The 22,397-nt window shown below is 43.0% G+C and overlaps 2 protein-coding genes and 1 pseudogene across 2 annotated transcripts; 2 read left to right on the forward strand and 1 right to left on the reverse strand.

Annotated features, from left to right (window-relative positions):
- Nucleotides 1-97: 97 nt before the first annotated feature.
- Nucleotides 98-7,803, reverse strand: LOC124001134 (plasma protease C1 inhibitor-like). Its single transcript, XM_046307714.1, has 10 exons — nt 7,644-7,803; nt 7,245-7,292; nt 6,551-6,839; nt 2,667-2,987; nt 2,243-2,458; nt 1,879-2,022; nt 1,487-1,690; nt 1,207-1,346; nt 882-1,104; nt 98-526 (listed from the first exon to the last, which is right to left on the reverse strand). Exons 2-10 carry the CDS (start codon nt 7,290-7,292, stop codon nt 279-281), a joined length of 1,833 nt encoding a protein of 610 aa, XP_046163670.1. The 5' UTR covers nt 7,644-7,803; the 3' UTR covers nt 98-278.
- Nucleotides 7,804-11,177: 3,374 nt separating this feature from the next.
- Nucleotides 11,178-14,246, forward strand: LOC124001899 (transmembrane protein 134-like). Its single transcript, XM_046309052.1, has 8 exons — nt 11,178-11,365; nt 12,069-12,334; nt 12,433-12,500; nt 12,637-12,723; nt 12,876-12,952; nt 13,345-13,389; nt 13,513-13,566; nt 13,896-14,246. The coding sequence occupies exons 2-8, from the start codon at nt 12,122-12,124 to the stop codon at nt 13,976-13,978; spliced, it is 627 nt and encodes a 208-aa protein (XP_046165008.1). The 5' UTR covers nt 11,178-11,365; nt 12,069-12,121; the 3' UTR covers nt 13,979-14,246.
- Nucleotides 14,247-15,947: 1,701 nt separating this feature from the next.
- LOC124002215 lies at nt 15,948-20,926 on the forward strand (annotated as a pseudogene).
- Nucleotides 20,927-22,397: the final 1,471 nt, after the last annotated feature.

A 22,397-nucleotide genomic window follows, 5' to 3' on the forward strand; every position in this document is an offset into this window, starting at 1 on the left:
GAACCCGTTTCAGTGACCTACTGTGTACGTTGTTGGACAGAAGAGTGATTTAAATAGCACATTCGTACAAAAAGATGTCCATACCACATGTGGAGAGATGTCAACTTTTATTGTTTGATAAGTCATGCATTTTGTGACAACCTATAGCAAGCCCCAGTCATTCTACGAAGTTACAATGAACATGTAACTTCATAGAAGGAAGTTGTCCTTTTCTTTTGCAAACATGGCTTTTTTTCTATATGCATGCTACCCTCTCTCCCTCTCTCTTCCTCCTTCTCTCACGGCTCGGTCACTCGGCCCACAAACAGTGGGGCCTTGGCCTGGTCGCTCCACAGTATCATCAGGAAGGGTCTGAGGGCTGAGAAGGAAGAGAAGGAGCGGGAGAAAGAGAGGGAAGTGGCCGCCCCAGCCTCCACACCTTCCTCCGTCAGGGAGAGGAAGGCCCGGTGGCGGGCTTCCGTCAGGAGCAACTCGTTGTCGGGGTAGAGGCCACACAGGTTGGTGCTGTCGAACAGCTCCGACAAACCTAAGGGAAGAAAGAGGTGTGGGAGTAAGAGGAGGGAGATATGGAGAAGGAGAGCGGAGAAGGGCAGAAGGTAGAGGGAGGTAGAAGAAAGGGAGGGAGAGAAGTGAGAGAGGCAAATCAAGAAACGCCAGAGTTGTTGGTTTAGGTTGACTTAGAACGACCCGGTGAAATCCATTGCTGCTCCTGGATGAAGACATTTTTGTTGTAGCCAAGCAAAAACATCTGGTTCAACTAATCAAGGGCTTGGTGGTTAGTTGGATCAGGTGGCCACAACAAAATGCACACTCTTATAATTCGAACAGTCAGGCAGCAGGTAAGCTATAAGACAGACAGATAGACACGCATACAGACCGACCTATCTTCCTGAGCAGGGTGTTCATCTCGGTCCGGATGTCCAGTTTGATTTTGGGCAGAGTGACCTCGGTGGCCTGGGGAGACACCTGATTCATCTGCTCCACCATCTGGCTCACTGCCCTGTCCGTCATCTTCCCCTCCACCAATTGCAGGTCTGTGAGCTTGGTAGTGGGCGGGAGCAAGATGAACAAGCTACTTGCACCAGAGAGAGGGAACATCGCCACCTATGGGTGATTGACAAGGTTAGAATGTTACGTAGATCGTGTGTGATTGCTTACAGTGTATCTGTGCATGTAAGTGTGGGTGTGTGTAATCAAAATGGTTACCTGTGCCTTCACTGCCGGGACATATTGCACAGCCAATTTGTATTTGGCACTGTAGAGGACAGGCACCTTCACAGTATCACCATTCAGTTTCACAAATGGAAACATTTTGGATTTTGCATCAAATTTCATCTTCCATTGACCTGAAACAGATATTATTATAATCCACATACTCCATATCCACTAAAATAGACTATATCCTATCAGATAGATTGAGCATCGGTGCTTACCAAGAGCTTACTTGGATCACACACATGCACAAACACACAAACAGGATACTGACCATTGAAATACACAGCATTGAGGAGTAGCAGTTCGGTGTGGGCGGGAACAGAGTCGACCAGCTCTTTGATTTTATTATTTGTCTGCTTTGCAACCCAACTGTTGATCATTTCCACGTTTACCTCACTGCTATTGGTCAATTTGACTGGATCCGCATCATAGAACTGCATGGATTGGTTGGTAAAGGACTCACTCAACTTCATATCTGAGGGGGAGCGAGAGGGAATGTCAGAGAGGTGGACAGACAGACGGATGGACGGACGGTCAGACAGACAGTGAGTTAAGGGGGGATGGCGACTCATGATTAAATTGACAATATACGACGAGAATTCAAAATGATATGTGGAGAACAAGCTATAATTATCATGAGTACTAATTGTGCTCTGGTAGTACTGGGGTTGTAATAGATCTGGGAGGCCATCTTCAGTGTGTCCTGAAGTTTCAGCTTCAGTTTCTTCATCTCGGAATGAACACAGAAGAAGTCGTGAGACAGACAGAGAGCCGTCTCCATGTCTCTCCTTGTCTTGCCACGAGCCCCTAATGAGAGAGAGAGAGAGAGAGAGAGAGAGAGAGAGAGAGAGAGAGAGAGGATGAAACAGTATGTATTTTATTTGGCCTTCCATGCATCAATCATTCAGTGAGAGTTGATATCAAGTGTTGCTTCATTTTCAAAAGAACTGAGGTCTAGAGTATGAGTGCAGTTGGACAACCTCTCCCCATGTTCCATTTTAAAGAAACCCCACCCTCTCTTTCTTACCTAGTAACAGGTGGGTTAACACCCCGCTGATGCTGATTGGAGAGAAGAGCAGGTTTTTCATGGGCTGTGATTGGCTGAGGTGGGCATAAAGCTTCATGGAGAACTCATTGAGGGATTCTCCTAGCATGGCCTCCCACGACCTGCTGGTCTCGTCCTGACACGATTCCCAGGGAGTCATGAACCCAACGCAGGAGTAAGGAAGAACGGTGGGCGCAGCTAAAAGAAATGGCAAACGAAGATTCGAATTTCAACAAATCAAGAGCATGACAGTGTCTTGAACATTGCAGGTGAGAGTCTAACATTTGGGCATTATGGCTATTTGGAACCAATTGATGTTACATTTGCGAATTACACAAATTTATTAACAAATGTGTATATATGCAAAGGTTTGAGAGTGTAATGGAAGAAGGTTAGCTAAACGTACCTTCCACAATTAGCTCAATTGTATTAAAGTTTCTGCTGTCTCTGCCCTCAGCTGTCTCACAGTAGTACATGCCGGCATCCTCCATTTTGACCTCATTAAGTGTGATTGTCATATCTTTTTCAAGGGGGCCATAAAGCCATTCTAGTCTGTCACCCTCCACCATTTCTCCAGTCTCTGCAGGATTCAACTGCTTCCGTGTGCCGTTCGTCATTCCTTTATCATATCTGTACCAATGGACCGGATCTTTGCTGGATGGTGGGCGATCACAAGGTAAATTCACAGTGGACCCTTCGATTACTTTGAGAATGTAGCTGCTGGACACTGGAGGGAGAGAGCAAGATGGGAGACAGAAAGACAGCACAACAGTAGAAATCATTTCTGGAGCCAACCTCAAAATGCATGCAATGTTTGCTGACCTGTAGAGTTTGCTAAACTGCAACAAAAGAATTGCCCCATATTTCACCAGTTTTTAAGTATCACAATCTATGAATACACTGAAGTTCTGGGGCTGTATGTTTAAATCGACTGAATGCCTTATTCATTGTGATGTAAACCCTCTTGTCATGACTTGCCCTTTAAGGTGAGGATCATAGGCGCCAGATTGCCCCCCCCCCCTCTCTCTCTCTCTCTTCATCAAAACGCCGTTATCCAAAAGTGGGGAATGAAAATATATTTCTGTAATCCAAAGAGTTGGAATGGTATTTAAAGAGCAATTATGTCAGATCAGTTGTGTTTTGGGATCTGATAAAGGACAGTATAACAACCTAACTGTATCTTTGAATGTATATATTTCCCAGTTGTCAGAGTCACACCCAAATGTTGGGAGAACTTATATGTTTAAATATGAAACTATTTGTGAGAAGATGTAATGTGATGTTAGCCTTGTTATTCATATGAAGTCCAGTCAGTGACCACACCCACGTGAGCACGGACATTACGACAAAATGAGGAACGCCCCTTTTTCCCAGAGTGCTTAAATAGGACTCGTGACAAAATGTACGTAAGGCCGGCGAGACTGACAGCATGAGCTGAAAGGTACGGAATGGCTAGAAACTCTGAAACGTTCATCAGAGAAGAAGAAAATCTCTACAGATCCAGACATCACGAGAACCACACAAATGGTTAGACTCTATAGACCAGGTATGTGCAGCGCCAGCAGAATACATAACAAATGGTTCAGAAATCTACAAAACTAAAGACTACACATTCACAGTCTGCTGCTGCATGTGTAAAAACAGTCTAGGGAACTCGACCGAAGACAAGAGACAAAGAACAATTTCCTCTCACCACCCTGTTCTAAGAAACCGAGCAGCTGGACAAGCTACGACTGCAAAGGACATGGTGACCTCTGGTGAACAACCAGAGACTTTCTGTCGACTGACTCTCCAGAAAATGGACCGGCAATTTCAACAGAGAGACAACAAAGGCATACAATTGTAAATATGTACATTGCAATTATTTTCTAATGAACGGCCGTTCATGTGCAAAGTATTAGCATTTCCATGAGCGTAGTTATCAGCTGTACGTATGATAGTGAAGTCCTTTGTCTTTTCTCCCGCTCTTTCTTACATGCCCCTCCCTTTTCATTTTGTGTAGCAAGCCGTCATATCGGTTTAGTCCACTGGGGACCTTTCATTGCTTTATGTAGTAATCAATGTGTAAGCTATTCTGTTTATGTTTATGTATTTCTGTGTGATTAGTTAGTTAGTAAATAAATAATTAAGACAATTTGTATATACACTGGGGCAAAAAAGTATTTAGTCAGCCACCAATTGTGCAAGGTGTCCCACTTAAAAAGATGAGAGAGGCCTGTAATTTTCATCATAGGTACACTTCAACTATGACAGACAAAATGAGAGAAGAAAATCCAGAAAATCACATTGTAGGATTTTTTATGAATTTATTTGCAAATTATGGTGGAAAATAAATATTTGGTCACCTACAAAAAAGCAAGATTTCTGGCTCTCTCAGACCTGTAACCTCTTTAAGAGGCTCCTCTGTCCTCCACTCGTTACCTGTATTAATGGCACCTGTTTGAACTTGTTATCAGTATAAAAGACACCTGTCCACAACCTCAAACAGTCACACTCCAAACTCCACTATGGCCAAGACCAAAGAGCTATCAAAGGACACCAGAAACAAAATTATAGACCTGCACCAGGCTGGGAAGACTGAATCTGCAATAGGTAAGCAGCTTGGTTTGAAGAAATCAACTGTGGGAGCAATTATTAGGAAATGGAAGACATACAAGACCACTGATAATCTACCCCGATCTGGGGCTCCACGCAAGATCTCACCCCGTGGGGTCAAAATGATCACAAGAACGGTGAGCAAAAATCCCAGAACCACACAGGGAGACCTAGTGAATGACCTGCAGAGAGCTGGGACCAAAGTAACAAATCCTACCATCAGTAACACACTACGCCGCCAGGGACTCAACTCCTGCAGTGCCAGACGTGTCCCACTGCTTAAACCAGTACATGTCCAGGCCTGTCTGAAGTTTGCCAGAGAGAACTTTTGGATGATCCAGAACAAGATTGGGAGAATGTCATATGGTCAGATGAAACCAAAATAGAACTTTTTGGTAAAAACTCAACTCGTCGTTTTTGGAGGACAAAAAATGCTGAATTGCATCCAAAGAACACCATATCTACTGTGAATAATGGGGATGGAAACATCATGCTTTGGGGCTGTTTTTCTGCAGAGGGACCAGGACGACTGATCCGTGTAAAGGAAAGAATGAATGGGGTCATGTATCGTGAGATTTTGAGTGAAAACCTCCTTCCATCAGCAAGGGCATTGAAGATTAAATGTGGCTGGGTCTGAAGCATGACAATGATCCCAAACACACCGCCCGGGCAACGAAGGAGTGGCTTTGTAAGAAGCATTTCAAGGTCCTGGAGTGGCCTAGCCAGTTTCCAGATCTCAACCCCATAGAAAATCTTTGGAGGGAGTTGAAAGTCAGTGTTGCCCAGCAACAGCCCCAAAACATCACTGCTCTAGAGGAGATATGCATGGAGGAATGGGCCAAAATAAAAGCAACAGTGTGTGAAAACCTTGTGAAGACTTACAGAAAACGTTTGACCTCTGTCATTGCCAACAAAGGGTATATAACAAAGTATTGAGATAAACTTTTTTTATTGACCAAATACTTATTTTCCACCATAATTTGCAAATAAATTCATTAAAAATCCTACAATGTGATTTTCTGGATTTTCTTTCTCATTTTGTCTGTCATAGTTGAAGTGTACCTATGATGAAAATTACAGGCCTCTCTCATCTTTTTAAATGGGAGAACTTGCACAATTGGTGGCTGACTAAATACTTTTTTGCCCCACTGTAGCTCTGATTCATAATTCGGGTTCGTGCAGATATCCAAGGATTTTGCGACATTCAGAATGAGACCTGGTAGAAGGTAACAATTAATGAATGACTGATTGATGTCTGAAATGTAAGAGATCTTTTTATCTTTGAGAGTTAATTCGGAAAACGGTAACTCGTTAAATAAACTTCTTCTGTGGTGCCCCAAGATTGGTAATGAGTAAATTGTTACAGGATTCATTTAATCATTGTAATAATTAGTTAATCGATTTGATAAAACATTGGTCGTAACATTAATGATAGCCAAGATACGACATTCTGCTAAAGTTGTTGTTCTATTTCTCTTCTCAACATAGACTTGAAGATGAATTACTAAGTGTAAAAAGGTAGGCACACTGTACAAATAATGAAAAGTGAACCAGTGATTGAGTTTTAACTTGTAACATGATTTAAAAATATATATATATATTTTTAAATAAGGTGGAGTGTCTATTTCAAGAAAGGCCTACATCACGTCACAGGCAGTTGTGATGAAAATAGGAGGTGACAGTATGTGTCCTCACCATCAACCTGGACTATGTGCACTTTTTGCCACTCCATATCATTCTGCTTGATCACACATTCATATTCCCCCTCGTTGGCTACACTGACGGGAGAGATTTCCAGATAGAAGCCATCCTTGGAGGCCTTGAGTTGCTTTGAGGATTCTGGGTAGTCGGGAACTAGGGAGTCGTTGTATTTCCAGGTGATCTTAGCCCCAGCAAAGCTTTTTTGGTTTTGGCCAGGGAGACATGGGAAGACCAGGGTGGAGCCAGGTACACTTTGCAGGAACCCAACGGAAGAAGAGAAAAGCTGGATAGAGAGACAGAGATGGACAACCATACAAGAAGGTGGAGGCAGTAAGGTACATGAAGTGTCTCTGTGCCACATTAGCATTTGACCTAAAAACCAGGGTTTGATATTACAAAACAAAATGGGCCCGTTTCCCAGAACCAGATTTACGCCTACACTCCTGGGCCCTTATTCAAAAAGTGTCTTAGAGTAGGAGTGCTGATCTAGCGTCAGGTCTGCCCTGTCCATATTATCATATTCATTATGATCTAAAAGCTAAAGCCGAACAGCAATCTTACTCTTTGTAAATGCAGGCAACGGACCCAGGACTAAAAAGCATTTTCAACAGAGATTCTCCGTTCAGCATGCTTTTTAGTCCAGGAGTGTTCTTAATCTTTCTCCAGGAAACTGGCCCTTTGTGTTTACCTCAAAGACAAGCAGGAGGGAGACACACGATAGGACTGAAATCCCCATCTAGGGAAGATGAAGAAAGAGAAGAGGGGGAGAGAAGAGGTAGGAAGGGATGGCGGGACACAGCGGGCAAAGGGGCAGTGGGAATGAAAAAATCAATAGAACAAAAAAACAAGACTAGTTTGGCACATATTCATGTCTCTTTCCTAATCCGATTGGTCATTCACTCATGCTCTATATCTCAATGGAACAAACAAAATATTAGACATGGCATTTGCCGTTATAACAACATAGGCAAACAATGTCAGCAATATTATATCTAGAGTAACTAACCACGATATCCCTATGACAGAAGGCCTATCATGATTGAGTTATTGGTAGGTCTTTAGAAAGGCATCGAAAAAGTTTACTCACACTGCAGGTCACTTGCAAATATTACAGCATCAGAAATAGTCTGAGTAAGATGATGATATATTTTCTCAACTGGAAAAAAAAGGGTTCACGTCCTACTGCGTGCGTTCAGTATGTGTGTGTCCTTCCCTTCCCTACTCTCACCAAAAATAATGACTTGTCTGTTTATTGTTTGATTAGTGGTCTTGTGTGTTTGCACTTTGTACGGGCTGATTTACTGAAAATCACATGGTTATTTGGCAAAAGCTCCCATAATACACTGAACAAAAATAGAAACGCAATATGTAAAGTGTTGGTCCCATGTTACACGAGTTGAAATAATATAAAATGAAATGTTCAATACTCAGAGGCTTATTTCTCTCAAATGTTGTGCACAAATTTGTTTACATCCCTGTTAGAGAGCATTTCTCCTTTGCCAAGATAATCCATCTACCTGACAGGTGTGGCATATCTAGAAGCTGATTAAACAGCATAATCATTGCGCAGGTGCACCTTGTGCTGGGAACAATAAAAGGATACTCTAGAATGTGCAGTTTTGTCACACAACACAATGCCAAAGATGTCTCAAGTTTTGAGGGAGTGTGCAACTGGCATTCTGACTGCAGGAATGTCCACCAGAGCTGTTAGGGAATTTTATTTTCATTTCTCTACCATAAGCCGCCTTCAATGTCAATTTAGAGAATTTGGCAGTACGTCCAACCGGCCTCACATCCGCAGACCACGTGTATGGCGTTGTGTGGGCGAGCGGTTTGCTGATGTCAACGTTGTGAACATAGTGCCCCATGGTGTTGGTGGGGTTATGGTATGAGCAGGCATAAGCTACGGACAACTAATACAACTGCATGAAACGAGATCCTGAGGCCCATTGTCGTGCCATTCATCTGCCGCCATCACCTGATGTTTCAGTATGACAATGCATAGCCCCATGTCGCAAGGAACTGTACACTATTCCTGGAAGCTGAAAATGTAATTTATAGATTAACTAGCTAGTTCTTCCATGGCCTGCATATTCAACAGACATGTCACCCGTTGAGTATGTGTGGGATGCTCTGGATAGACACGTACAACAGTGTGTTCCTGCCAACATCCAGAAACATCGCACAGCCATTGAAGATGAGTGGAACAACATTCCACAGGCCACAATCAACAGCCTGATCAACTCTATGCAAAGGAGATGCATGAGGCCACACCAGATACTGATCCATGCCCCTACCTTTAGGGTATTGGTGACCAACAGATTCATATCTGTATTCCCAGTCATGTGAAATTCATAGATCATATCAAATCAAATGTTATTTGTCACATGCTCAGAATACAGTGAAATGCTTACTTACAAGCTCTTAACCAACAATGCAGTTTTAAGAAAATACCGGGAAAAAAAGTTAAAGATACGTAAGAATAACAAATAATTAAAGAGCTGCAGTAAATAACAATAGCGGGGCTATATACAGGGGGTACCAGTACAGAGTCAATGGGCACCGACTTTGAGGTAATTATGTACATGTAGGTAGAGTTATTAAAGTGACTATGCAAAGATAATAACAGAGATTAGCAGCAGCGTGGGGGGGGGGGCAATGCAAAAGTCTGGTTAGCCATTTGATTAGCTGATTAAGAGTCTTATGGCTTGAGGGTAGAAGCTGTTAAGAAGCTTAATGGACTTGGCGCTCCGTTACCACTTGCCTTGCAGTAGCAGAGGGAACAGTCTGGGGTGGCTGGAGTCTTTGACAATTTTTAGGGCCTTCCTCTGACACCGCCTGGTATAGAGGTCCGAGGAGGAAGCTTGACCCCGGTAATGTACTGGGCCGTACGCACTACCCTCTGTAGTGCCTTGCGGTAGGAGGACGAGCAGTTGCCATACCAGACAGTGACGCAACCCATCAGGATGTTCTCGATGGTGCAGCTGTAGAACCGTTTGAGGATCTTTTCAGTCTCCTGAGGGGTAATAGGTTTTGTCTTGCCCTCTTCACGACTGTCTTGGTGTGCTTGAACCATGTTAGTTTGTTGGTGATGTGGACGCCAAGGAACTTGAAGCTGTCAACCTGCTCCACTACAGCCCTGTCGATGAGAATGGGGGCGTGCTCGGTCCTCCTTTTCCTGTAGTCCACAATCATCTCATTTGTCTTGATCACGTTGAGGGAGAGGTTGTTGTCCTTGTATCACACAGTCAAGTCTCTGACCTCCTCTCTATAGGCTGTCTCATCGTTGTCGGTGATCAGGCCTACCACTGTTGTGTCATCAGCAAACTTAATGATGGTGTTAGAGTCGTCCCTAGCCATGCAGTCATGAGTGAACAGGGAGTAAAGGAGGGGACTGAGCACGCACCCCTGAGGGGGCCCCATGTTGAGGATTAGCATGGCGGGTGTGTTGTTACCTTGTTACCTACTTTTACCACCTGGAGGCGGCCCGTCAGGAAGTCCAGGATCCATTTGCAGACGGAGGTGATTAGTCCCAGGGTCCTTAACTTAGTGATGAGCTTTGAGGGCACTATGGTGTTGAACGCTGAGCTGTAGTCAATGAATAGCGTTCTCACATAGGTGTTCCTTTTGTCCAGGTGGGAAAGGGCAATGTGGAGTGCAATAGAGATTGCATCATCTAGAGATGGCATCATCATGTGTTGGTGCGGTATGCAAATTGGAGTGGGTCTAGGGTTTCTGGGATAATGGTGTTGATGTAAGCCATGACCAGCCTTTCAAAGCATTCACGGCTACAGATGTGAGTGCTTCGGGTAGGTAGTCATTTAGCCAGCTTCCTTAGTGTTCTTGGGCACAGAGACTATGGTGGTCTGCTTGAAACATGTTGGTATTACAGACTCGGACAGGGAGAAGTTGAAAATGTCAGTGAAGAAACATGCCAGTTGGTCAGCGCATGCTTGGAGTAAACATCCTGGTAATCTGTCTGGCCCAGGGGCCTTGTGAATGTTGACCCGTTTAAAGGTCTTACTCACATTGGCTGCGGAGAGCGTGATCACACAGTCCTCCGGAACAGCTGATGCTCTCATGCATGTTTCAGTGTTACTTGCCTCGAAGCGAGCATAGAAGTAATTTAGCTTGTCTGGTCGGCTCGTGTCACTGGGCAGCTCTCGGCAGTTCTTCCCTTTGTAGTCTGTAATAGTGTGCATGCCCTGCCACATCCGACAAGCGTCGGAGCCGGTGTAGTACAATTCGATCTTAGGGAAAAATGAATTTATTTAAATTGACTGATTTCCTTATGTGAACTTTAACTGTAAATCTTTGAAATTATTGCATGTTGCATTTATATTTCTGTTCAGTATAGTTTATCTTTGTATTTTTTAATAGTTATGTGTATTCATCTTGATTAACATTGATAAGGTCAACTTTTTACAAATATGCATCTATATAATATTTCTGTGTGTCGCTTGTTGTTATGCTATAAACATAACATGAACGAATGAAAATTAACATTCGTGTTATTTTATGGATAATACTTTGTTTTGCCTTATTTAGTACATGATACATCGAGATTGCAAGGCAGCGATCGATTAGTAGAGCCTTTTCATTTGGGCGTATTAGAATCCGAATACGTTTCACTCAGTCATGTCCAATCGGAAACCGGATGCAAAAGCGAAGTCTAAAGTTTTGGGAAGCTTTTGCAGTCAGTATTGATTAGTATGGCATATTACAAACAAAGACTTACAGCAAATAATGTAATTATGTGAACATGCACATGGAAACGTGAAATTGAACTCAAATCGCCTGAAAAAGAGAGTAAGTTTATTCCTTATATAATTTACTAGCCGTTAGCGGAGCAGTGCAACTAAACCATGTTGACATAACAGCAAAAGTAGCTATTTAAAAGTAGCTTTTAAATGTTTCCAATAATCTCATAAAGAGCTTCAGATAATAATGTACGTTAACGACGTAAACGCATTTGTGTTTATTAGTTAGCAACGTTCTTTGTTTATGTTGTTTCTACCACTTCGCTAACGTGTTTCAACCGGATAACGTTACAAGTAACGTTATGCAGCTTAATGTCCTTATCTACGAAAGATGCGTTTGCAAGTCGCAGGGTGAGAGGGTACAATGGAGATGGAGTTGTAAGCAATTTGGTTTATCAAAGATTTTCACAAGATCTGTTTCATTCAGATGAATGTGAGGAAAAAAAATCTAAGAAATGTCTTTGCCGAATTTTCTTTGTTGGAAAACGACATGCAGCCTAAGCTTCAATGTGGTTAATCATTAACCCAAAGGCTGGCTGTATGATATCGATTTCACACATGTCGAACTGCTAACACAAGACGAATCCACTTAACTATTAGCTTAACTATAGCCCACTTAACTATAGCTATTAGTTTAGCCTAGTTCAGAGACCTATGTTGACATCCACATATATGGCCCTTGGATAGAAAATCTGCTTTTGTACATTTGATTTTATTTCCATTGTTTGCTAAATTTCCCCCTCAACCCACAGTGTATATCAACCAAAGCAGCGGCAAGGTGTGAGAGTATTGGCAAACACCAGCTATGGAAACGAAGTTCAGCATCGATGACGCGTTTGTGCTGGAGGGAGAGGATGAAGGGGTGTCTGATGGAGACAAGGAAGGATGGAAGGGCAGAGAGAAAGACAGAGAGGGGGGAGAGATGACGTTTGGTACCCTCTCCTTTGCCAAACCCCAGACTCACTCGCCCTCCGCTGTGGCTGGCTCCCCCGACCACAGCAGCAGTCTGAAGTACCAGGTGATGCCCCATCATACACACACACATAGAAGTGATATCAGGGAGTGATGTTGTGTGGTGGTGACCTAACATTTTTCTCTTTCTCTCTGCTCGCACAGAATCTGGAAAATGAAGATGTCTTGGGCAGCAGTGGCAATTCCTCTTTCAATAACTTCTTCAAAATCAGGTTGGTCTTCATTGGCGTGTTGTGATTGCATCTGGCATTACCTAGATGAGAATGGCACCCTCAAATGTAAATGTGTGTTCCTTATTTTCTATGATATCAATAAAGATGTTCAACTTTCAATGTTTTTCCCCCTCAGTGATCCTGCGACTCTGTCTTACTGCAGCTCCCAGTGGTCGTTCAGCACTTTGAGTTCTGTCACCCAGCTCTCTGCACACTGCTGCGGGTAATTGACCACGCACACAAACACACACAGAGTCATTCACAAGAATACATTACACTGAACCATGCCCACAATATTACATAAGATCAAGGATGTACTCTCACACACTCCCAAACACCCACAATGACTGACGAAAACCCTGATGTTTTCCTCAGGTGGACGTCTCACCCTCTGGTGAAGAAGAACCGAAGAGTGGTCCTCTCCTCATTCCTTCTCCTCGTCACTGGAGTTGGTAAGTCACACCATCTCTGCTGAAAGAAAAAAAACATCTCCCGTGATTCTCCTCCAAGTGTTTTTCACCAATCCGTTCCTGGGGGAACGCGCAAGTGGTAACAATTTTTGTACCAGCCCGGCACTAACACACTTGATTCAACTAACCGAAGGCTTGCTGATACATTGATTCCTGTGTGTTATTACTAAGCTAGGGGACAAAAATGTGTACACAGCCCAGGAATGGGTTGGGAAACACTGCAGTCTAACATTTACCACCCATTGTCAGCCATTGTAATGTATTCATGGCACTGAACTTTGTCTCGGATTAATTCCTCTTGTGTTCTCATATCTATTGTTAGTTATCTTGAGATATTGCCTTTTCATTAAATGTCCATGTTTTCTTTCTCTCAGCTCTCATTTTCACTGGTGTCGTAATACAATTGAATCCGGATGCCGGTAAGAAAGAGATTCAGTGGATGTGGGGTGTGTTGTCACATATCAGTGAAGATGTCTGTATTCTTGGTTGTTGGTAGTCTTTTACTGTGGGCTTTGACATGGTATCTTTGATGTTTCCCACAGGTGTCTCAAGTGCCATTTTCTTCGTCCCTGGAGTTCTTCTCTTCATTCCTGGGGGTATATAGTGCTCTTTACCTTGACTTGGTTGTATTGTCAATGTATTTCATGTTTCACACGTCTTTCAGCCTTTTCTCCTGTCTTTTTAATCATAACGTCTGGACAGTGCATGTGGGTGGGAATGTGAACTTAAACAGTCCTGTAATGGTCTGTAGAAGTCCCTACTGTCACAGATGTATCACTATGTTGATACAAGTAATCTGCAGATTTAAATACACACAGGCATTATAAAAGCTTTACAGTTTACATGCTCATTACTATGGCTTCATATGTTTACTACATAAATGATTAAAACAGTGTGGTAATTGTTTTCTCTCCTTTTCCCTCAGTGTACCATGTGATTTACATCAGTTGTGCGGTTCGGGGAAGACGAGGCTTCAAGTTCTTCTACTTGCCCTATTTTGAAAAATGACCCATTGCACTACACCTTTTTTTGTCCAATTTTGAGATTGTACTTTTTTCAATTATGTAACAAATTCTTATTATGTAAAACCTTTTTACCCTGTCTTTATACTGACCACTACTACAAACTCAACCACTTCGTGCCTCGATAAGCTTCTTGCACATCCTGTATGGAAGAGAAGGAGTCTGATTTGCCCTGCCGGTGTTTGTCATGTCTCGTGAGTAAATAGTGACTGTGAAACTACAATAAACCTGTTTTTTGTATATTACTTTTAAAAGGTCTCCATGAGTCAATGTTTGCTAGTAGCGCTGGTGTTGGAATAATGCAAACTGCATGGGAATTTTAGGACAGCTGTGATGCGGTCGGTGCCGAAAGTATTAGGTATTTCTCTCAGATGTGTTTGGTGGGGCCACATCCTCAAGATGTTATTGACTGGCATGATGAGTGTTTTCGCTTGTGTATAGATCACATCTGAGTGCAAGAGTATCCTATATGCAGTGTTTTGGCTACTTTTGGAGCAATAAGCATTTGAAAAGCATAATGTTGGTGGGTAGGGAAAACTTAACCACATCAATGTTAGAGAAGAGTGGAGAAAAATGATCAACGGACAATCACATTGTCATGATTGTGGACTTCAGGAAACAGCAGAGGGAGCACCCCCCCCCCCCCCCCATCCACATCGATGGGACAGCAATGGAGAAGATGGAAAGTTTTTTTTTTCCTCTGTGTACATATCACTGACAAATTGAAATGATCAATCCACACAGACAGTGTGGTGAAGGCGCAACAGCTTGTCACCTAAAACCCTTACAAACGTTTAGATGCTCAAATGGGAGCATCCTGTCGGGCTGTATCACTGCCAGGTACGGCAACTGCACCGCCCACAACCACAGGGTGGTGCGGTCTGCACAACGCATCACTGAGGGTAAACTACCTGCCCTCTAGGACACCTATAGCATCCGATATTACAGGAAGGACGAAAATATCAAGGACAACAACCACCCGAGCCACAGCCTGTTCACCCCGCTACCATCCAGAAGGTGAGATCAGTACAGGTGCATCAAAGCTGAGACCGAGAGACAAAAAAACAGCTTCTATCTCAAGGCCATCAGACTGTTAAACAGCCTGCTGCCTCCATAGAGACTTGTAATCACTGTCCACTTTAATAAATGGAACACTGGTCACTTTAATAATGCCACTTTAATAATGTTTACATGTCGTGCATTACCTGTCTCATGTATATTTTTTTTTTTTCTTGGAAAAGTTTTATTAACACAATTCCTTTAAAAAACAGCTCATACATTTTTTACATCATTTACACACATAAAAACGGCAACAAAGCATAAAACACAGCATTTGACAGTTACATTTAAATTTGTTAAAGTACATGTTGTTAAAATCAATGAAAACAACCATGAATAAAAGTACTTTCTTTGTAAAAACATCAAATCTGTAAAAGCCATTTAAAATGTGTGCTAACAAAGGTAAAACATTTTTAAGACGTTAGAAACATGTTAAAAAGTCACTTTGTTAAAAGGCTGTCTTCAATCGCTTGTACAGGAGCGGGGTGAGTCCTTATCAAACTCGCCTCATCCTGCTCTCCCGAATAGACCATCGTCCCGTCCTTCGGGGCCCAGAGGAGATCCCTCCCCTAGGCGCATCGCCCTAGGCGCCGCAGCGCTGTCTCATGTATATACTGTATTCTATACTATCTATTGCATTTTAGCCTATGCCGCTCTGACATTGCTCATCCGTATATTTATATATTCTTATCCCATTCTTCAGATATTTGTGGTGGAATTGTTAGATATTGCTGCACTGTCGGAACTAGAGACACAAGCATTTCGCTATACCCGCAATAACATCTGCTTGCAAACCTTGTGTATGTGACTTATACAATTTGATTTGATTCAACTGGTAGAGGGTCCCAAGGCGTCAGCAGTGACGTCAATCGATGTGTCGATTTTTCGCGAGCTCTCCCGAAGATGGGCAGTCGGCTTGACACTCGGGGGAAACGAGGATGGAGGAACTGGCTATCAAGCTACTCGCAGAAGGCATTCAGAAGAAAGTGGTCAGTCCGGGCAAAGGCGACCTTTCAACGTTTCCTGATGGGACCAAGGTGAGTTATAATGGTGAATTTAATCCACGTTCAAAGGGTAGTTTTGTATGTGTAGTGCTGGCTAAACGGATTAGCATTATTCGCTAGCTAGCTGCTAACATTAGCATGGAGCGAAATTATCGAGGTTTGACATGTTCTGAGGTGATATATACTTTACCTTATTTTAGTTCAACTATAACTCGGTCTACCAGAATTTCTGTAAATAACAATTATCAGCCAACAAGTAATTATTGGAGTTTTTTGTGGTACTGTAAGAGGGCGGTGCTTTTACAGGATGGACAAGTCTTCATTGATTTTCTTCTCTCTTATTGGTCGGTGGGGATGTCCGTCAACTTGTAAACATTACTACTACGTTTTAATTGGATAGTCGGCAAGATCGACCGTATTGTTGAATAATCAGTGTGAATTTGTGCCTCTGCCTGTTGATAAAACATCTCGAATTTCGTTTGATATGGGGTCTTTTAATATGTGGAAGACATGCATTTTAAACCTTTTACAAGCTCACGCTATCAGCATTTATTGTCCAACTTTTGTATATAATAATGTTCAGCCTGCTGGGAAGTGATTATGTAGAAACTACACTTGTAGAAACTTTTACTGTTACTAAATAGAACAAACTCTGTTTCACCAATACAATGTATGTCATGTACACTGAACAAAAATATAAACGCAACATGCAAAAATGTTAAAGATTTTACTGAGTTTCAGTTCATATAAGGAAATCCAGTCAATTTAAATAAATACATTCGGGACAAATGTATGAATCTCAAATGACTGGGAATACAGATATCCATATGTTGGTCACAGATGCCTTAAACAAAAAAAAGTAGGGTTATAGATCAGAAAAGCATTCCGTATCTGGTGTGATCACCATTTGCCTCATGCAGTGCGACACGCCACCTTCGCATAGTGTTGATCAGGCTGTTGATTGTGGAATATTGTCCCACTCCTCTTCAATGGCTGTGCGAAATTGCTGGTTATTGGCGGGAACTGGAACACACTATCATACACGTCGACCCAGAGCATCCCAAACATGCTCAATGAGTGAAATGTCTGAGTATGCAGGCCATGGAAGAACTGGGACATTTTCAGCTTCTATGAATAGTTTGCAGAACCTTGCGACATGGGGCTGTGCATTATCATGCTGAAACATGAGGTGATGGCGGCAGATGAATGGCACAACAATGGGCATCATGATCTTGTCACAGTATCTCTGTGTGTTCAAATTGCCATCGATAAAATGCAATTGTATTTGATGTCCGTAGCTTATGCCTGCCCCATACCATAACCCCACCGCTGCCATGGCCCACTCTGTTCATAACGTTGGCATCAGCAAACTGCTCGCCCACACAACGTAAGACACGCTTTCTGCCATCTGCCCTGTACTGTTGAAACCGGGATTCATCCGGGAAGAGCACACTTCTCAAGCGTACCAGTGGCCTTCTAAGGTGAGCATTTTCCCACTGAAGTCTGTTACAAAGCCTAACTGCAGTCCGGTCAAGACCTTGTGCGTATGGAACATTTCTGCAATCTTTTTATTTCAGCTCATGAAACATGGGACCAACACTTTACATGTTGCGTTTATATTTTTGTTCAGTGTATTACATGATTTATTCACTTGTGTAATACCATTTCTCCATTCTACCCCCCCCCCCCGCCATTTTCCAACAGGTGATATTCCACTACCGCTCTAGCCTGTGTAATGGCACGGTGCTGGATGACTCCAGGACCATGGGGGGCCGGAGCAAGCCCATGGAACTCATCTTGGGAAAGAAGTTCAAGCTGGCCGTGTGGGAGCGAGTCATTGCCACCATGAGGGAGGGAGAAGTGGCAGATTTCACATGTGACGTCAAGGCGGGTCGCCCAACTTAACATGGTTGATGTGGATGGATTAGAGACCGTTAGTTTTGTGCACACACCCACAGACATACAATTGGTGGCAAAAACATAGATTGTTATGGAATTTGACAGGGTTTGTCAATACGTTTTGTTAGTTGTTTCCCTTCAGAGAATTGTATTAATTGTACTTTAAAATCCACCAGTCCCTCAATTTGTCCCAGTGAATAATGTAACCATCCTCTTTCCTTCTCCCTCTCTCCCTACAGCACACAGCCCTGTACCCGCTGGTGTCCCAGTCCCTGAGGAACATCAGTGCAGTAAGGACCCCCTGGAGGGCCAGAGACACTGCTGTGGCATCGCTCAAATCCACTCACACCACTCCCTGGGCCACTGTGACCTGGACCAGCTCCAGGCCAACCCTCAGCCCCTGGTCTTCACCCTGGAGCTCATGGAGGTGAGGGGGGGGGCTTATTTATTCTCCATTAGGGGTTCAAGCACCCTGTGCGGAGTCTGGCTCCTCAAGTTTCATGGTGCTTTGCTCTAAATAAAATCGACATCTGTCTCGCCTAGATGGTTATATGAACTCTGAACTTCTACCACGACATCAAGAGGAGAATGGCACCCTTCCTTTCAAAGTGTATGTCCTCAAGAGTTTTTCCCTTTGCCACTGCTTGCTCTTTGGGGGTCTAGGCCTGGTTACAGTAAAAGCACTTTGTGACAACTGGTTCTGTTAAAAGCACTACATCAAAATGTTTTGTAACCCTTTTATCACCCAAGCAGCACTCACGCCACTGTCATTTCACTGCGTAAATTCATTTTGATTGAATAATATGATTGACGCCTCTCCTAGGTTTTGACACCCGGCTCGTTCAGACTGGACATCTGGGCGATGATGGACGAGGAGAAGCTGGAGGTGGTGCCTCAGATCCACGTGGAAGGTAACGCCCTGTACAAGAAGGGCAACGTGAAGGAGGCGGCCGAGAAGTACCACAATGCCATCGCCTGTCTAAAGAATCTGCAGATGAAGGTAAAGATGTATTACTTCAAACCTAGTCCTGGGGACTTGCTTTTTTTGGCATTTAATAGGGTAACATTTAGAGCACTGCGGACAATTACTTTTCATTTAGTTAACTAGCCATTCTGAGCGTCAAATGAGATCTATGCATTCCCTGTCTATAGAACGTCTTAACCCTACTAAATAAGTGGCTAGTCTTCTAACTCCTCCCCATCCTTGGCCCCTCCTCCAATCAGGAGCGTCCGGGGGATGAGGGCTGGATCAAGCTGGACCTCATGATCACGCCCCTGATGCTGAACTATTGCCAGTGTCAGCTGGTCCAGGGTCAGTACTACGAGGTGCTGGACCACTGCTCCTCCATCATCTCCAAATACGAGGGTGATTCACAAACTTCTGAATACATTCAGGTGTAGCCCTGCCCTAGGATCAAGCGAATATGCTGAATTCACATAATAGGCTATGCTCTGAAAGCAAATGTGTAATTTGTCATTACTTAAAACAATCCCTTTAAAAAAAAAACATTTGTTACTTTTGCTGTTCTGTTTTGTCTACAGCAGGCCTGTTGCAAGTGAATGACAAGTCCTTTTGAATTTTTATTGCTTACTACCAGCTGCTCACACCAGCGTCTTTCCCATTGACACACTCTTACCTCTCACCCCCGCAGACAACATGAAGGCCTACTTCAAGCGGGCCAAGGCCCACGCGGCAGCGTGGAACGAGACGGAGGCGCGGGCGGATTGATTGTCTAAAACTGTTATGCACTCCTTTTAGGGCTGAATTAAGAAGACCATTATTCTTGTTATAAAGAAGAGGAAGAACAGTTGTGGACACATTGACACGTTTCCCCATGAAACATCACTTTTGCGGTGCACATGGCACATTCTCTTTCTAGATTCACTTTTATAGAACGACATTGAAACATCACTTTTGCGGTGCACATGGCACATTCTCTTTCTAGATTCACTTTTATAGAACGACATTACACACCCACACACATCTACCCTCAACAGACCTTCAAAGTTCAGCTTTCCCCTACCACAAACAGCCAGTTACATCACACACACATGCTGAAAAAGTACAGGAATACGCAGGAGATCCTCCACTTCTGGCTGTATGACTGGGACATCAACTTCGGAGACAATCACCAGATATATATTTATGGACACTAGAGCAGTCTTCACCATTTCCCTCTTGTTCACCCCTTATTTAACCCTATTAATGTTCAATATGACTATTCAAGTTAATTACTCTTATCTTCACTTGTACCTATGTTATTATTACTGTATTACATTTCATTTGCTAATTTGTCTTTGTGGTCCTGTATATTTTAAGCTAGAACATTTGTAATGGACACTCTTGCCCTCAACTCAAACACCACCCCACTTGCCTTTTGGTCAGTCGAACAGAGCTAATGATTTGCCAAGTCATTGGCTTCTGTGAGTGTAGTTTAGGATAGTGACCATCGTTTTGGCCCCTAGCTCCTTCCCGGTCTGTGTTCAACAAACTGAAAGGACTGGATATGGGAAGGCAATATGGTGAAGGCTCCACTTTAGTCTATTGGAGGCCTGGAAGGAGTAGTCACTGAAGGGCTGGAGATGGTAATGGAACTGGGGTGATGACTCACTGGCAAGCATCAAGTAAAAGGTCAAGATAGCCATTTTTTTTGTAGAGTTCATTTTCATAGGTTTGCACATCAAATGACTGACGTCTCATCATACCAGCATTTAGCTAATTTGTCCCTTGTATTTTGTGAATTTTATCTAAAGGGTCACCATGACTTGACTCAAGTGTCAGTTGTATGAAATGGGTGTTATCTGGCCTGATTAAAAAGCTGAGTAAACACTACACTCAACATTGATTTAATTGGTAAGCAGTGTTCAACCTGGTTTAACCAGGCTACTTATTATGCTTTCTATAAAATGTCTACGACGCGAATGCTTTTTGCTGCCATGTTATGACTGAGAAGCCAAATAAAGAGGTGTAACTCTTACTGGTGTTTTCGTAATGATACCAATGTTTGCTTATGAGCACACTCACCCACCCACACTTACTTAGGCCTTATTGTGCAAAGCGTTCACCAAATCTCCACACAGTGCTTATAGAAAGTCCACACTCCCTTTTAAAATGATCACCTTTTGTTGCCTTATAGCCTGGAATGTAAATGCATTAACAATGATCTGTCTTTGCATTCTACCCCACAACTTCCAAGTGAAAAAAAGTATGTTCTGTTTTTTTCCTAAACTGAAATAGCTTGGTTGGATAGCAATCCTAAATTAGCTCCAGTGTAACTAATCACCTTAAGACACACCAAGTTAATTGGCCTCCACCTGTGTTAAATTGTAGTGATTCACAGGATTTCAGGATACATTTAGCAGTTCCTGTAGGTTCCCTCTGCTGTGTAGTGAATTGCAAAGCAAACGCTCAACCATGACCTTTCAAAAGAACCCCGGGACAGATCAGAGGAAGAGTATAAAAAGATTTCAAAGGCCTTGAATATGCCTTGGAGCACGGTCAAGACGAAGTGAAAGGTGTATAGCACCACCTAGACTGCCCTCCAATCTGGATGACTGAGCAGGGGCTACCAAGAGTCTGATGGCAACTTTGAAAGAGCAGCAGACTTACGGCCAAGACTGGTCAGTGTGCTTGTGATTTACTCAAGCCTTCCACAAATATGTGATGTAGGGTGGCAAGGAAGCCCACCATGAACCGTTTTAAGTATGGAAAAAACACTCAGGAGATTCTGTAGCAAAAGGTTTTGTGGTCTGACTAAACAAATTCTACTTTTTGGCTGAAATGCCAAGTGTTACATTTTGCGCAGCATCATGTGGGGATATTTCTCATCACCAGGGACTTATCAGGATATAATAGAAAACGAAGGGAAACTATGTACAGAAAAGTCCTTGAGGAAAACCAGCTGAAACTGGGACGGAAGTTCACCTTTCAGCATGACAACGACCTGAAGCCCATAGCCAAAGCTACTGTGGAGTGGCTAAGGAATAACAAGGTAAAGTCCTCAACTGGCCCAGTCAGAGCCCCGACCTAAATCCAATCTAAAATTTGTGGCATAACTTGAAGATTTCTGTCCATGAACTTGAACAGTTGTTAAGAATTGTCAAACCTAGGTGTGCAAAGATGGTAGAGACCTATACCAACAGGCTCACAGCTTTAACTGCTGCCAAATATGCTTCACCAAGTATTAACTTGGGTGGAGACATTTTTCTTCACACAAAAATGTTCCTTAAATGTGGAGTATGTTGTGTAGATAAGTGGGGGGGGTCCTTATTTAAATGAAAAACTGAGGCACTGACAACCAAATGTAAAAAGTTCAAGGGTGTGTAGACTTTCTATTGGCACTACATCAGAAAGCTGAGGGGAGGACAGCTGATAAATGGCTGGAACAGAAAAAACAAAATGCATGGAAATCATGTTTGATACTATCCCATAATCATGTTTGA

The sequence above is a fragment of the Oncorhynchus gorbuscha genome, linkage group LG17 (genome assembly GCF_021184085.1).
Source record: "Oncorhynchus gorbuscha isolate QuinsamMale2020 ecotype Even-year linkage group LG17, OgorEven_v1.0, whole genome shotgun sequence".
Lineage (NCBI taxonomy): Eukaryota > Metazoa > Chordata > Actinopteri > Salmoniformes > Salmonidae > Oncorhynchus > Oncorhynchus gorbuscha.